A 14100-nucleotide genomic window follows, 5' to 3' on the forward strand; every position below is an offset into this window, starting at 1 on the left:
TATAAATAGTTATACATACAGATACATACGCAAACTTTCTCCAGGAAACTTTCCCTAACTTCCCTCCTCTCAAAAAGCTATCCCACATAACTAAGAAACTTGAAAAGAAAAGAGTAAGGCATGGGGGCAGGAGTTAGGAATACAGATTCTTGTGTTTATTTCTGCAGCAAATTTAGACCACTCCTGGAAGGAAGTAGAAGGGAATGAGGAAGAAGAGAATGAAGAAGAAGATGATGATGATGACGATGACGATGATGATGACGATGACGATGATGATGACGATGATGATGATAATGATGAAGAGGAAGAGGAAGAGGAAGAAGAAGAGGAAGATTCTAATGAGAGAGCCCTGGATGAGATTTCTCCATTTAAGCCAGTCAAACGACTAGCCTCCAAAAGTCAGACTGGTGTTGCAAAGGTGAAAACAGAATAATTGTATAATGTCTGGGTTAGGGGGCTTAAAAGAATAAGGGGAGGGACTAATCACTTCTGTTTTACCTTACATGCAGTTTATGGGGCCAGTGGTCTTGAATAAGATAGTGTGGAAAGAGCTTGAGCCAAAGGCAAAGTTCAACCTTTGGCTCCTCTGAATACTACCTATGTGGCGCTGAATAAGTCTATAAAAAATGTCACATCTATAGAGAATTAAGGAATTGCAGTTCTAAACTGAAGATCCCATCATGCTTCAAATTCCTTTCTATTTAAAGGCCTTATCATGTAATAAGAAAAAAAAATTGTTGGATTTGGGGTCAGAAACATACAAGTTGCAATACTACCTTTGACTCTGAGTAGCTTGAGGTGTAACCTCTTAGAACCTCTGTTTCCTAATCTGTAAAATGAAAGGGATGGTCTAAAGGAAATTGAGAGTCCATTCCTGCCCAACATTCTATAATCCATGTCCAGTAGGATCTTTGAGGATAAGGTGCTGCTAATAGATACCCAAAAGTGGAAGGAAGAGAATATCTAGTACATTGTTTTAGAAAGCTCTTGACTGGAAGTCATATAATCTATCATGGGTACTATTGTTTTCTTTACCTGCAGAAAAAGAAGCTGGATGAAAAGCAGAGGTGAGTCTAAGGCAATTAAGAGGTGTTATATTCTAAGAGGAAATATTCTCCCTTATCTCCCCCACTCCTCCAAATTGTCACTTCTCCTTTTCCCCCAAACTGTCTAAAATTCAATTCTTCCTGGCAAGCTTTGGGAGCCCATTAGCCTGGTGTAAAGAAGGGTACCAGTATAAGATGTCATTCTCTCTTCTTAGAGCCTCATCCCCAAGGATCCCTGAAATGAAGGTAAGAACCAAAGAAGAAGATGGCAGGGGTTATATGAAGGGTGGGGACCAATAATCTGGAGTGGGGAACGGAAAATTCTTTTTTCTTCTAACAGGCCAAAAGCAAGAAGGCAAGTTCAAAATTCAAGAAATAAATAAAGGCAATCTCAGAAGGGGGAGTAAAGGTAAGTCAGGGAATGAATGAGATGCCTCAATTTCCATTAGGGTTTGATATTGGGCTGAGTTATGTCCCCAAGAAGAAGTTTGTGGAAGAATGGGAAAATGTCATGCTCTAGTTCCTGCCCCTCATAGAGTCTGAGGTGTGACTGAGGATGGGATACATCCAGAGAGCTTAGTTTGGAGAACTCCCATTGCCCCTCTCTCCCACAGGCTCTCTTTGATTTTTTTCAGGATCAAGAAACAGAACAGGAACTGGGCAAAATGATCACAATTTAAAAGATGGTTTCTTTCTAAGCAACTCTGGCTTCTTGGGCGACTTTCCCCTGTTCACCCCATCACCCCACCTGACTGGTCACAGCCTTGGCCATTCCTGCTTCCAACTACATGCAATTGACCTGGATCTCCAGCAGAGGTCACACCTATGCCGCTAATCCAAGCGGTCCTTCCAGGTTGGCCCTGCTCCCAATCCTGAGCAATGCCTTGGGACCACTTTTCCTCAACTCAGAGCCACCTCTGGCCGAGCAGCGGACACCTCCCAAGGTCTTCCTCCTTTTGTCTGGGAGTTCTCATCTAAAGGAGGCCACTTGTTGGGGTTTTTGTCTTTTTCATAAATTCTTCCCTCTCCTACTTTGTCTCACCAGCCTTGATTCTTTCACCATTTTCCTTAGTAGACTTCCAATGCACCCACATCGCTTCTTCCCAACTCCTCCCTAACAGAGGCTAATTGAAAACAGAGGCAACGTTTTACTTGGGGCGGGCAAGATTTATCCCACAGGGAGCAATCTCCCAGATGCCAGGTTCTAGGCCAAATGCCCACAGAGCTATAAGAGGTGATTAAGTAGCTTAAGGACCTAAGGACCTAGGGCCATGAATGGGAGGGAATAGCCAAGGTAGGGTATAGATAAGGGCTGTAGCAGTCCAAAGGAGATTTTTGGTCAGGATGGAGTGAGCAGCTTAAAAAGAGACTTAAGGGAGCAGAGGATAGTTGGAGAAAGGTTAATTTCTGGAGAAGGAAGGAATACCTGTTGGTGAACAAAGAAATATAAACATTGTGTTAGAAGGAAGAGTAGCTCTCTCTTTTTCTCCCCCTCTCTTCTTCTCTCAGAGGAGGAGTTTATGGAAAATAAGTCTGGGACTAGGCTTGATTTTTAGGTGAAATCTTAGGTCTAGCTTTCCTACCTGTCCCTAAATGTGCTTTGCAGAACCTATAGTCCACTCCTAGACTTCTAGATGAAGAAAACATTGAAGCAAAGGTGCCACAGAAAGTGTCTTTCCCCCCACACACACAAAAAATCTAATCACTAAAGTATCACATGAACACATCTATGCCCTTGCCCCATACCCATGAATGCAGACACAAGTAGACTTCTAAAAGACTGGGCCCCAGCTAAACCAGTCTTTCCCCCCCCCTTCTTTCCAAACCAGAACAATCCTGAATAGGGGGACACAATAGGGGATTAGGGAGCCATGGGGACCCCATTGTGTACCATTGACCTGGTCTTGGTGCTGGCCAAAGTAAGGATTTGCTGCATGGCCCTATTGCTGGGTAGTAAAGCCGAATACAATAACAAGCCAGGTGTGTGGGGATGTACATAGAAGAGGCAGAGATTGGATAAAAGCTTTAAGGATGTTCTTAGGTGTACAGAGAAGGGCTGGGACCTAAATGAGTTCTCTTTCAATTTGAGAAGCTAACAAGGAAAAAGACATGGGGGTGGGGAGAGGAGGGATGTATGATGATTGCTTCATTATTTGGTATGTAAACAGTTCAGTTTGATTCTTGTAACAATAATGAGGAAAATAGGAAAGGGATGATCAACCCACATTTTTGTGATAAATTTAGACTCAGGAAAATGTCCAAGAATCATATCTTATAATGAGCCTGTGGCCAAGTGCTCTGGTGTTTTAGCTCCCAAGTCCAGAGCTCTTTGTAGAGAATATGAGTTCTCTGGTTGATATTTCTCTGTGGTGGGTGGAATTTGGACTAAGAGGAGGGAAAAGTCAAGGACTGGGCATCAAATGGATTGCCAAAGAACTGAAGAATGGTTGCATTGATTTTCCTGCTTTTCTTAGTGCAGATATTTTCGGTATAGCAGAGTCAAGATAGGATGGAATCTTTATGGCTAGGAGGGATGGAGGGTACCATGAAGTCATATTAGTAAACATCTCAACTTTTTTGTTGGGGGGAGAAGTAAGTGTGAGACAGCTCCTGCTGGGAGTAGTGGTGTTGAACTTGGTACTAAAGATAGGAATTAACCAATACCAAGGCCAATTCTCACTTCTATCACCTCTTGGCCTTTCTGCAAGTGTAAATCTTCCCCCTCAGCCCACTTCTACTCCATGGGGAGAAGGAGTGAACATAACCTTACATTGAGGGAAACTGAGGCATCACTGGCAAAATAGGTATTATCCTGAGCATTGAGGGAGAACTTTATACTTTGTCATGTCATACTTAGAAGAGGAGAATAGAGCTAGAAGGAGCTTTGAGGATCAACCAGAACAGCATGGGCCGCTTTAATGAGAGGAAACTGAGCCCATGTATCCTGAGGCAGCTGCTGACAGTGGATAGAGCATTGAGCCTGGAGTCAGGAAGACAACGGACAAGTCGGTTAATATTAATTTCAATTTCTTCATCTGTTAAGATGAGGATAATAATAGCCCCTACTTTCTAAGCACCTTACCTTCCTGGAGAGGATTAAATGGGATAATATTTGTAAAAAGCCTTTAGCATCATGACAGTCAAGTCATGGAGTAGGGGCTACATAAATGCCTATTGCCTTCCAATCCACTTCCCTTGACTCCAGAGCTATATACTCTTTATTGTTCAATATTACCAGGGCTATACAGCCACTTTCCCCATCCTCCTGACCTTTGAATGTGAGAGGGACAGAAGAGAACAAGCCTAGAGTAGAGATGGGAAGGGAGGACTAACCACCCTTCAAAGATGGACGAAGCTAAGATTTTGGAGATCCAAAGCTGGGTAGAGGGCTAAGAGATGGCTATGGACCTCCTCTTCATGAGAAGGAGCCCTGTCCATGGGCTCTTAAACCTTGGATCTTTCCCACTAACTGATCAGTCAGGAGGAATGGACCAGAAATGGACAGGGACTGTTATTCATCATTTTCTTAATATTCTGACTTTTCAGTCTTTATCTCTTCTTAAAATTCCTATTCACCATGAAAAAAGTAACTTATCTCTACCTCAAGGGAAGTAAAAGGAAGCAGGGAGATGTGGGAATATATAGCAGGAATATAATATTGCATACACAAAGAATTTGTGCTACCAATCCTCCAGGCCAGGAAGCCTACTGTCTACAGAGACAGTAGATTCCTAGATGACAAAGGATAGTACCTGTACTATATGTCCAGTGTTCCCCATACTGCTCTAGGAAGCTTAGAAAGAGCATGGAACTCAGACCAGAGTTTCAGTAACTGTTGATAGCCATCTGTCACAACTGGGACCTTTGCTTCTCTGAGATACAAAATGAGAAATTCAAAATAAAAGCACTTTAAGCTGTAAATTTTTTTCCATGATTTAAAAAAAAAAAAAAAAACACTCCCAGGGCATTACAAGCATATACATATATACTCCATGACAAGAAGAAGAACAACTCCAAAGATCTTCCAGCCTTTACCATTAAAGTTAGTAGAACAAGTAAAATGATGAGGGAAGGGCATTACTGATAGCTTTGTGGATTCACTGTAGTTCAAGGGATGAGAGAATGCCAAAGGAAAAAAAAAGCTTCCTCCTTTCCAATTTCACTTACATAAGTTTATTTCCTCCTTTCTACCCTTTCTGACTGAATTTGGAAGGACCCCAGGAGATAGGATGCAAAAATATCCTGAACCTGAGGTTCAAGTGTGAAGATAACTTTCCCTAACACAGAGGCTTCCCCGCCTGGATACACATATGTCACTGAGATTACTATGCCCAAGTTCAACTCTAAGACGCTGATAAGCCAGTTTCCTTAACCATTTCTCAGCATCTAAAAAATTTAAATATCTTCTGAGTATTTTGTACTAGGCCAAATATAAAACAAAGGAGATAACAATAGATGAAAAAAGCCCCCCCCTTTTTTTTTTGCTCCCAATGAGCTCTTAAAAGGAGAAGGGCAAATCCAGAAAGCACACCATGGAATAAAATCAAGCACCAGGTGAAAAGGGATCCTGTCATCTTGCAAATGAACATGGAAGAAGATGGTCGTTGGCTTTCACAGGCTAGCTTAGCAGAAAAGGTTACGGGTCCTGTGCCCTTCCCCACTATCTCAGACGCCCCACCACCACACTACCCACCAGCTCTGCCTTTGAACTCCACTCCTAGGTGACCTGGATCCTAGAGAAGTCCCTGTCACAAGGCAGTGGTACTGACCCAGAAGGCATTAAGGACCCCACTTAAAGCACCTGCTGCCACTCAGGCCAGAGTTAACCCCTCCCTCCCCAGTGGGCAGACCTTAGTGAAAGTAGGAGAGAGACGGGGAGGCGGAGACAAGAGAAGCCATAGAAGTGACTGGCTTAGAGCCATACCCACCCCCAACTCCCACCTCTTCCTTTAAAGGCCTGAGAAGACTCCCCACACCCAGGGGGGAAAAAAGTTGGGGGAAGATGCCCTCTCTGTCCTTGACTCTGCCTCAACTTACCATTCGGGAAAACCAAGACACAACTTGGGGAAAAAGAGGAATTGACTTTATTCTGGGTCTGTGGGAAGGACAGGAACCAGACTGCTTACCAGGAAGGCTCTACTGGTTCCAACCTTTGGATAACTCAGCAGAAAAAAGAGATAGAAGAGAAAAAGAGAGAGAAGCGCCCCCTTCCCCAGTTCCTCCTCCCTCTTCCCCCCCACCCCCAAGTCTGGAGTTCTGCAGTCACACTGAGACTGGAAGGTGGACAGATCACACCTCTGCTCTCCCTGTGGCTCCCTCCTCCTCTCCTCCTCCTCCTCCCCTTCCTCCTCCTCCTCCTTCTCCCTCTCCTCCTCTCCCCCCCTCGAGGACCTGTGGTTCGAAGATCCTTGGTTGTTCTGGGACTCTACCTCAGGGGCTGTCCACATCTGCTACTGAGTTTGGGGGGAGAGGGGGCATCCTCCCCGAGAAATCTCTCCAGTGATGGGAGCCTCCTGTCTCCTGGCAAACCTCACTCTGTAAGTCTGTGTGCTGACTTGAGTTTTGTTACCATTTCCAGCCTTGATGGAGGTTTAATCTTACCCGGACTCCAGGGCTGCCCACTCTGGATGGGAGGATGTGTGTGTGAGTGTGTGTGTGGGGGGGGAGTACTATATGTGGGTGTGGGTGTGGGTGTGAGCAACAATCAAACCTGCATTTGTTTTCTCTTTATGCAGATGCTTTCAGCTCCTGATTCTCTGCTGCTGCCAAACCCAGGTAGGCTAGAGCTCCCCACTGTCTGTTTTTTCTTCTTTGCCCCAATCTGGATGCTTTGAGGGGGGAGGATGGCCGTGAACTATGGTATCTGGGGATACTGTTCGGTTGGATACCATGCAGGGTGATGGAGTAGACAGGGAGGGTAAGGAGGTCGGAGACGGAAGATCAAGTCTCCTCTCGGCCCCCTGTCCCCTCTGCCTCTGACCCCACCTGACTCAGCCAGTGTCTTCTTTTCATCTCACCTCTTTACCTGAGTCTCCCACCATCTTAAGGGGAGTCCAAGACCTTCGCCTCGGGGCAGGGTGAGGAATGTGGCAAGATGCCCCTGGCAACAGCTGCCAATCCAAGGGGATTGATTTCATTTTGAAACCAATTTTGTGACCCCAACCAATACCACCAACCCATGGGAAGAAGGTAGGCCCAGGGCCCTTCCCACCTGTAGAACATCTTCCTGCCTATCCTGGAAGGGGGGGGGCATCCATGAAATGCTTAGGGCACAGGTTTCAGGAACTCCCAGCTTATAGGGTAATAAGGTTCAAGCCCAAAGCGGTTTGGTTGGGATTGAATTCAGAATTTGTTTTGTAGCAGGGCTCCCTCCATCACCTCTACCGCGTCTATCCTGACTATAGGTCTCCTTCTGCCTATGCTGCCCCTGCCCCCACCCCCCCAAGTTCCAGCCCCTTCTCGATGCTGGGTCCTTTTTTGTGATCCTCCATAAAAGTGCAACTATTAAAATGCACTGGTCCAGAACCGTGCCGGAGAGCTGGCCTGCCTAGCATTCCCAACGCTGAGGCTGGGGGCTTCTCTTCACATCCAGTTGGGACTTTTTTTGAAGGTAAATGCCTTTTCTCTGGGAGAGGGAGAGGGGCTGCCTTTGAAGCAGTGGGGGGGTGGGAGAGAGAGACAACCCCCCCTTTTTTTTCCTTCCCCCTTTTGCTCCAACCCCATTCCAGGCCTTTTGCTTCACACATCCAAGGAGAGTGAGAAGAAAGCCTGGGCCTGACTGTAGGGGGGGCTGGGGGTGGGACCCAACCTGTTCTGGAAGGGGAATTAGCACAATGGTGCCGAGGGACTGGGCGTTTATTGCCCGGCCTGAGGCCCCATTCAGTTGGAAGGGAAGGTGGCAAGCCCTCCTTTTCCCCCTTGAAGTGCCCCCGCTCCCCCTGTGGGGGGAGGTAAGCAGGCCGGACTATAGCCATGCTTGAGGGGCTGCCTGACAAGCAGCTGTCTGAGGCGGGTAGAAGGGGAGGTTCCCCCCACAGCGGGGACATTAAAGAGCTGGGCAAGGTCCCACGGGGAGAGCGGCTTGTGGGCTGTGGGCCGTGGGGGCGTGGGGCTGCCTTTGTGCAGGGGCTGGGGGTTAGGAAGGAGGGGAGAGCTGGGGGGGTTGCTGATGGCCCCTCCCTCTGCTTCTGACCTGGAACGGACAGGGAGAATAAGGCTGCCTGCCAAGAAGGGCGGAGGGACCTGAACCTGAGCCAGGAGGCTTGAGGGGTTCAGGGAGAAGGGACCAGACCCAAGCCAGGGCCTGCTCCCAGCCAACCAGACTCACTCCTCAGAGGACAGCATTGCTGAGTCTCTCATTGCCCTGACCTCCTGGTCATTTACCTGGTCAACTTGGCAGAGTGGAGATTGGTGTGAGAGCAGCACTGAGGATCTGGAGTTGGCAGGACCATAATTAAGAAGTAATTGCTGTTAGGGGCTGGCCTGGGGCAGAGGCAGAATGAGGGAAAGGAAGGTGTGAGCCTCAGAAACAGCTCTATTCCTCAGCCTTCCCTTGACAACTTCCCAAATAGAATTTCCCTCTTCCATCACCCAGAAAACAGAAGGGGGTCTCCTCTTGCAGTGGCACAATCTAAATGACGGGGATTAGGATGAAATCAGGGGATAGTGTAGAGGCTAGAGCTGTGACTTTACTGCTATGGGGAATTCTGGGCCACTTAGTGCCCAGGGTCATAGAGTTAGTATGTGTCAAGGTAGGACTTAAGCCCAGCTCCAAGGCGAATTCTTGACCTGCTATATTATGTTCTCTTAGAGGTTTAGAGAGAGCAGCAAACCGAGCAGAGAGAAAAAAACTGAGCCAAGCTTACCAGAACCCTAACCAGGGTGGGAGGAGGACATCTGGGATCTGGGGGGAAACCACGTTTGGGGACCTTGAGGAGGGAGAGAAAAATACTTTCCTTTGGAAATTTTAATAAGACATTTATAAAACTTAGTAATTTCTATATATCTAAATATATCTAATGTCTATATGTATATATGTACATAGACGCATGCATTGAAAATAAGAACCAAAAGATAGATGGGCCAAGAATATCGGGGAAAATGACTGATAAACTGGGGAAGAGATAGGAAGACAAGTACTTTTCATATATATATATATATATATATATATATATATATATATATATACATATATATATACATATATATATGTATGTATATGTATATATGTGCACACATATACACACATGCACACACATATACACACACATAGATAAATCTATCTCTAAACATCATTTTCCAAATAGTGAAGACCCAAAATAGAAAAGTTATTTGCCCTGGGTTACGCAAATAGTCCCAAGTAGGAATTGACTCCAGCCTTACAGTATTGGGCTGTTCCCCTTCACCTATCTGCCCTCTCCTATCTCCCCCCAAAACTTTCACACACCCCTGTCCCTCCCCTAGTCAGTCTCCAGCTATAAGAGAGGGTCAGGCACTACTCTCTAGTCCCAAGTGTGTGCATGGGGAGGGGCAGCAATGGCAGCTGGAGTTTGAAACACGTTTTGGCTGCTGCTGCTCCTCCTATATAGCCCAATAGGACACTCACATCTAGGACTTTTGCCAAACTCAGGGGTGGCTCAGAGATCAGAGATCAGCAGGCTGAAGTTAAGTGAACTATCCGTGGTTCAGGATTCCTAGTCTGCTCTCTAGAAACCCACCTCCTTCTAGGGATAATTGCTTAAAACAAATTCTTAGAGGAATACTCCTGAGGCAGTCTGGTGAAACTTATGGACCCTTTCTCAGAATAATCCTTCCAAATAATTGAAGAAAATGCTAAATAGTATTTAGAGGTTACTGAAAATAAAGATATCATTGTTTTTTCCATCCAAATGGTTGATGGATCCTCTATTTACAGACCTTTTGGGGAGCCCATGGAGTCAGGGTTAAGATTCTCTAATTTGAAAGATCCCAATAGCTTGATTAGGAGATCAAGAAACCCTCATAAAGCCCACCAGGATGCAATATCTTAGTTTTTCTGCCCCTTGCCATGGATTTCAAAGGATGTAAAAGGCTAAATTTCCATTAATGTATATTATATGGGAAATGAGGGAGGAGTTTCCTCTTAAATAAATAGGGTTAAGTCTGCTGAATCTTGGTTCTCAATCCTATCTCCAGTCCTATCTCTGAATTACATATTTTCTCTTTTTCTCTCTTTCATATGTTTTTCTACTCTCCATCTCCCTACCTCCTCCTGGGTTGGCGAGAGCTGCCCAGGAGTCGGGACATGGAAATGATGCCCCCTTTGTATCTAGGCATGGAAAATAGGAGGCAGGAGATCTGAACTCTATTCTCAGCTTAATTATATTTAGCTGTGTGACTTTGGGCAAAGCATTCACTTTCTCTGAGCCCAAATTTACTTGTCTAAAAATGAAGAAAGTAGATTAGGTTTCTTCCCTCCTCTTCAATCCTAGAAGGAATGGAAAAGAGAAGGGAGAGAGAAACATATGGGTGTGTCCTTGTTCAACTACAGAGTGGATGGGGTGTAGAAGCTCTGATCCTTTCCTTTCTTGGGCTTAGGAGCGCGTGCTCACATGTTCCTCACAGTTCCTGCTCTACCCTTTACTTTCTTATCCCCACCAAGACCAACCTCACCCTTTACCCCTTCTCCTTTGGGGGGGGTCAGTAGTGGTGTTGCCCAAAGCAAATTGACACTATTTTTCCCTTGGTAATTGCAAAGGGGGAGAATCACCCGTCTCCTAATTTTAACCAGTATGTGAGGGACCAGGGTGCCATGACTGACCAGCTGAGCCGGCGGCAGATCCGGGAATACCAGCTCTACAGTCGGACCAGCGGCAAGCACGTTCAGGTCACTGGGCGCCGCATCTCTGCCACTGCTGAGGACGGCAACAAGTTTGGTGAGACTCAATCCATGTTATCCCCAGCCCCACTCCTGTCTCCTCAATCTTGACAAAGGATACACAAAATGTCACTTGGGTAACAATGACTTCTGTTGAGGGTGAGCAGGAAGGGATCAAATGCTCACACTGAGAAGGGATGGGGGTGGTTGGGGAGAGTGAACCGGACTCTGTGGTGGTGGCGGACCAAAGATAGATAAACACCTGTCCAGCCTCCCTGAAAAGTACTTGCTTTCCACATCCCTGCCCACTTCGTTTTGAGGGGTGGAGGGCCCAGGCCGGCAGCCCCGATGGACGGATCTCTCTCTCTCCTTCCTTTCTTCTCTGCATCTCCAACTAAACCCCGTCCTCCAAAACAGCCAAGCTCATAGTGGAGACAGATACATTTGGCAGCCGGGTTCGCATCAAGGGAGCTGAGAGTGAGAAATACATCTGCATGAGCAAGAGAGGAAAGCTCATTGGAAAGGTGAGGCCTTGGTGGGAAAGAGGGTTCATGGGGAGGAGTAAGAACTGAGCTTCATGACACAGGTGTATGTGGAGGGTGGGATGGGTAAGGTTGGAATGGATCCTTTATGGCATCCCTCCTCCCTCTGCTGGCTACCTGGGGTCAGCACAACTTAGTGGAACAGGCCCTAGGACAGCAAGAGGGACAGTTCCTTGACTGTTTCTTTTTCTCTTTCTCCAATTCTACCCCCTTGTTTTTCATTTAGACCTCTAAATAAACAAGCCCACCCCTTTTCTGGGTCTCAGTAAGTCAACTATTCTCTCCCACCCATCTGACTCCAAAAGATCCCTTATTTTCATAGATTATCTCCCCTAGTGTTTATTGAGGTCCCCTTATGTGTGTGAGAGCCTGGCCTCTGTGAGGTGGGTGATAGAGGTCAAAGAAGGGAAATTGTGAAGTTCCTGCATACATACATTAGGCAAGATTTGGAAAATTAGTTCATTTCTATAACTTCTTTTCAATACCTAAAACTTAAAATGAACAGCTAAATACTATTTTATATAGAATTTCCTGGCATTTAAAATGTGTGTATTCATTTTCTAAAAAACCACATATTTAAAAAGTCTTTCATTGCTTTCTTCTGAGTGTTGGGCCCAAGGCTCCAGAGCCTACCTCTGTCCAAAAGCTGACTAAATATTCAAGAAGACAATTGCATTATGACTGTAGGGAAGAGGGCAGCTTGGTGGTGTAGTGGATAAAGCACCAGCCCTGAAGACCTTAGCTCAAATCTGGTCTCAGACATTTAACATTTCCTAGCTGTATGACCCTGGGCAAATCACTTAACCCCAACTGCCTCAGCAAAAAAAGAAGAAGAAGAAGAAGACTGTAGGAAAGAAACTGAAAACTTTCAGAAGGATTTCATGAACCCCACAGTAACCTCCCTATTAGAGATCTGTGGGTAATAATCCCTCTCCTTTCCCTTTCATTTCCATTTCTGAGATCGATCCACAAAAGCAGCTGGAAGAATCTTTAGGGTGTCTGGGCTAAATGCAGAATTTCCAAAGGGCTGCACCCATGGTATCCCAATAGTGATATAATTGACTTTATTGGGACCCACCACCCCAGCACCCCTCTTTTCCTCTTCCCTCAGCCCAGCGGGAAGAGCAAAGACTGCGTGTTTACAGAGATTGTGCTGGAGAATAACTACACAGCCTTCCAGAATGCCCGCCATGAGGGCTGGTTCATGGCTTTCACCAGGCAGGGCCGGCCCAGGCAGGCCTCCCGCAGTCGGCAGAACCAACGGGAGGCCCACTTCATCAAGCGCCTCTACCAAGGCCAGTTGCAGTTTCCCAACCATGGGGAAAGGCAAAAGCAGTTTGAGTTTGTGGGATCAGCACCCACCCGCCGGACCAAGCGCACCCGGCGACCCCAGCCCCTCACGTAGTCGGGGGAAAGAGGGGGCACCCTGGCCCAGAACCAACCCTCCCAATCTCGTTCATGTAACAAGGACTGGGTTTGAGGGAGGGGAGGTCATCCCCATCAGATCACAGAGGAGCCTCAAGGACCAAGAGGCATTCAAGAGCTCCTTCTTTTGAAAGGGGACAGTTATTGCAGCAGAAAATGGGGTGTCCTGGAGCTTGGGGAAACCACCAAGAAGGTGACACCCCTAGATCCCAAATGGAATGAAGAAAGGGAGATAAAGGGAGAGAGGAGACAGACAGAGACAGAGATGGAGAGAGAAATAGAGAGACAGAGACAGACAGAAACAGAGAGAGAGAGAGACAGACAGAAAGAAAAGGCTCTCCGGCTCAGGGCAACTGAGCAGAGACCAAAGAAAGAATTCCAAGTGTCACTGGGAACGCCTAGCTCCAATCTCCAGAGGAATGGAGCAGAAAGGGCTCAGAAATGGCATCCATAAGACAGGTGGACTACAGGGTTTGCAGATGTTCTTGGACAGCTCTCCTCAGATTTTGCTCCGTGTTTGTCACTATCGCTCCCCTATCCCTGTTGGCATAAATCCTGATTGTAAGCACCAGCCTCTCCCGCCCCCCCTTTTAATAGAAAGACGAGGAAAAAAAAAAAAGAAAGAAAAAAAAAAAAAAAAGGCTGGCCATCCTATGCGTATTTCACCATTCTGCCAGTCCTCTGAATAAAACCTTTTTTCCTGAAAAGGATAGGGCTTTTTTGTTTGTTTGCGAGAAGGATTAAGGGAATCCAGAGATTACAATAATCCATTAGCAAGAAACTTTCTTCTCTTGGACGCCAGAGAGAAGCGATTCAGACTAGCTGGGAGGGACACAGAAAAGAGACAATCTCTCCCAGAGATGTGGGAGCAAAGAGAGGCGAGATAGAGTGCGGAGGAGTAGCCGCCAGGGGCTGCTCTGGAGGCCGCGAGTCAGGAGCTCAGGGAAGGGCCTGGCAAAGTTCCTTTAAGATCGTGAGGAGGGGAACCTGAATTAAGCTTGGGCCAGTTAGTTTTTGATTCTGCAGAGTTTTCTTTATACGAGGCGGGATGCGGAAAAGAAGGGACTTGTCCTGGTTGCGCAGGGATGGGGGGAGGGGGAGAGGAAAGGGGGAAGGAGGGAGAGGGAAGAGACAGAAACAAAGACAAGCAAAGGGAGAGAGAGAGAGACAGAGAAAGATAGAGCCAAAACCACAGAGAAGAGAGAGAGAGAGAAAGAGAGAGGGGGGAGGG

At 46.5% G+C, this 14100-nt stretch overlaps 2 protein-coding genes across 26 annotated transcripts in view; both read left to right on the top strand.

Moving 5' to 3' along the window:
- The window catches only part of NPM2 (nucleophosmin/nucleoplasmin 2), a 22406-nt gene extending 20329 nt beyond the window's left edge, over positions 1 to 2077 (top strand). For 10 of the 25 annotated variants that reach the window (XM_074287471.1, XM_074287468.1, XM_074287466.1 and 7 more), the window contains 5 exons: positions 168 to 418; positions 1042 to 1067; positions 1262 to 1292; positions 1387 to 1455; positions 1682 to 2077. In XM_074287471.1, the coding sequence (XP_074143572.1) occupies positions 168 to 418; positions 1042 to 1067; positions 1262 to 1292; positions 1387 to 1425 (347 nt within the window). In that variant the 3' untranslated portion in view covers positions 1426 to 1455; positions 1682 to 2077. Of the gene's footprint in view, positions 1 to 167; positions 449 to 1041; positions 1090 to 1261; positions 1293 to 1386; positions 1456 to 1681 lie in introns of all 25 variants that reach the window. The other 15 variants (XR_012486031.1, XR_012486033.1, XR_012486025.1 and 12 more) reach the window with 3 other exon arrangements.
- A 3876-nt stretch (positions 2078 to 5953) lies between these two features.
- Positions 5954 to 13477, top strand: FGF17 (fibroblast growth factor 17). Its single transcript, XM_074287476.1, has 5 exons — positions 5954 to 6583; positions 6782 to 6821; positions 10783 to 10960; positions 11320 to 11426; positions 12556 to 13477. Exons 1-5 carry the CDS (start codon positions 6549 to 6551, stop codon positions 12847 to 12849), a joined length of 654 nt encoding a protein of 217 aa, XP_074143577.1. The 5' UTR covers positions 5954 to 6548; the 3' UTR covers positions 12850 to 13477.
- Positions 13478 to 14100: the final 623 nt, after the last annotated feature.

This window comes from Sminthopsis crassicaudata, chromosome 2, assembly GCF_048593235.1.
Source record: "Sminthopsis crassicaudata isolate SCR6 chromosome 2, ASM4859323v1, whole genome shotgun sequence".
NCBI lineage: Eukaryota > Metazoa > Chordata > Mammalia > Dasyuromorphia > Dasyuridae > Sminthopsis > Sminthopsis crassicaudata.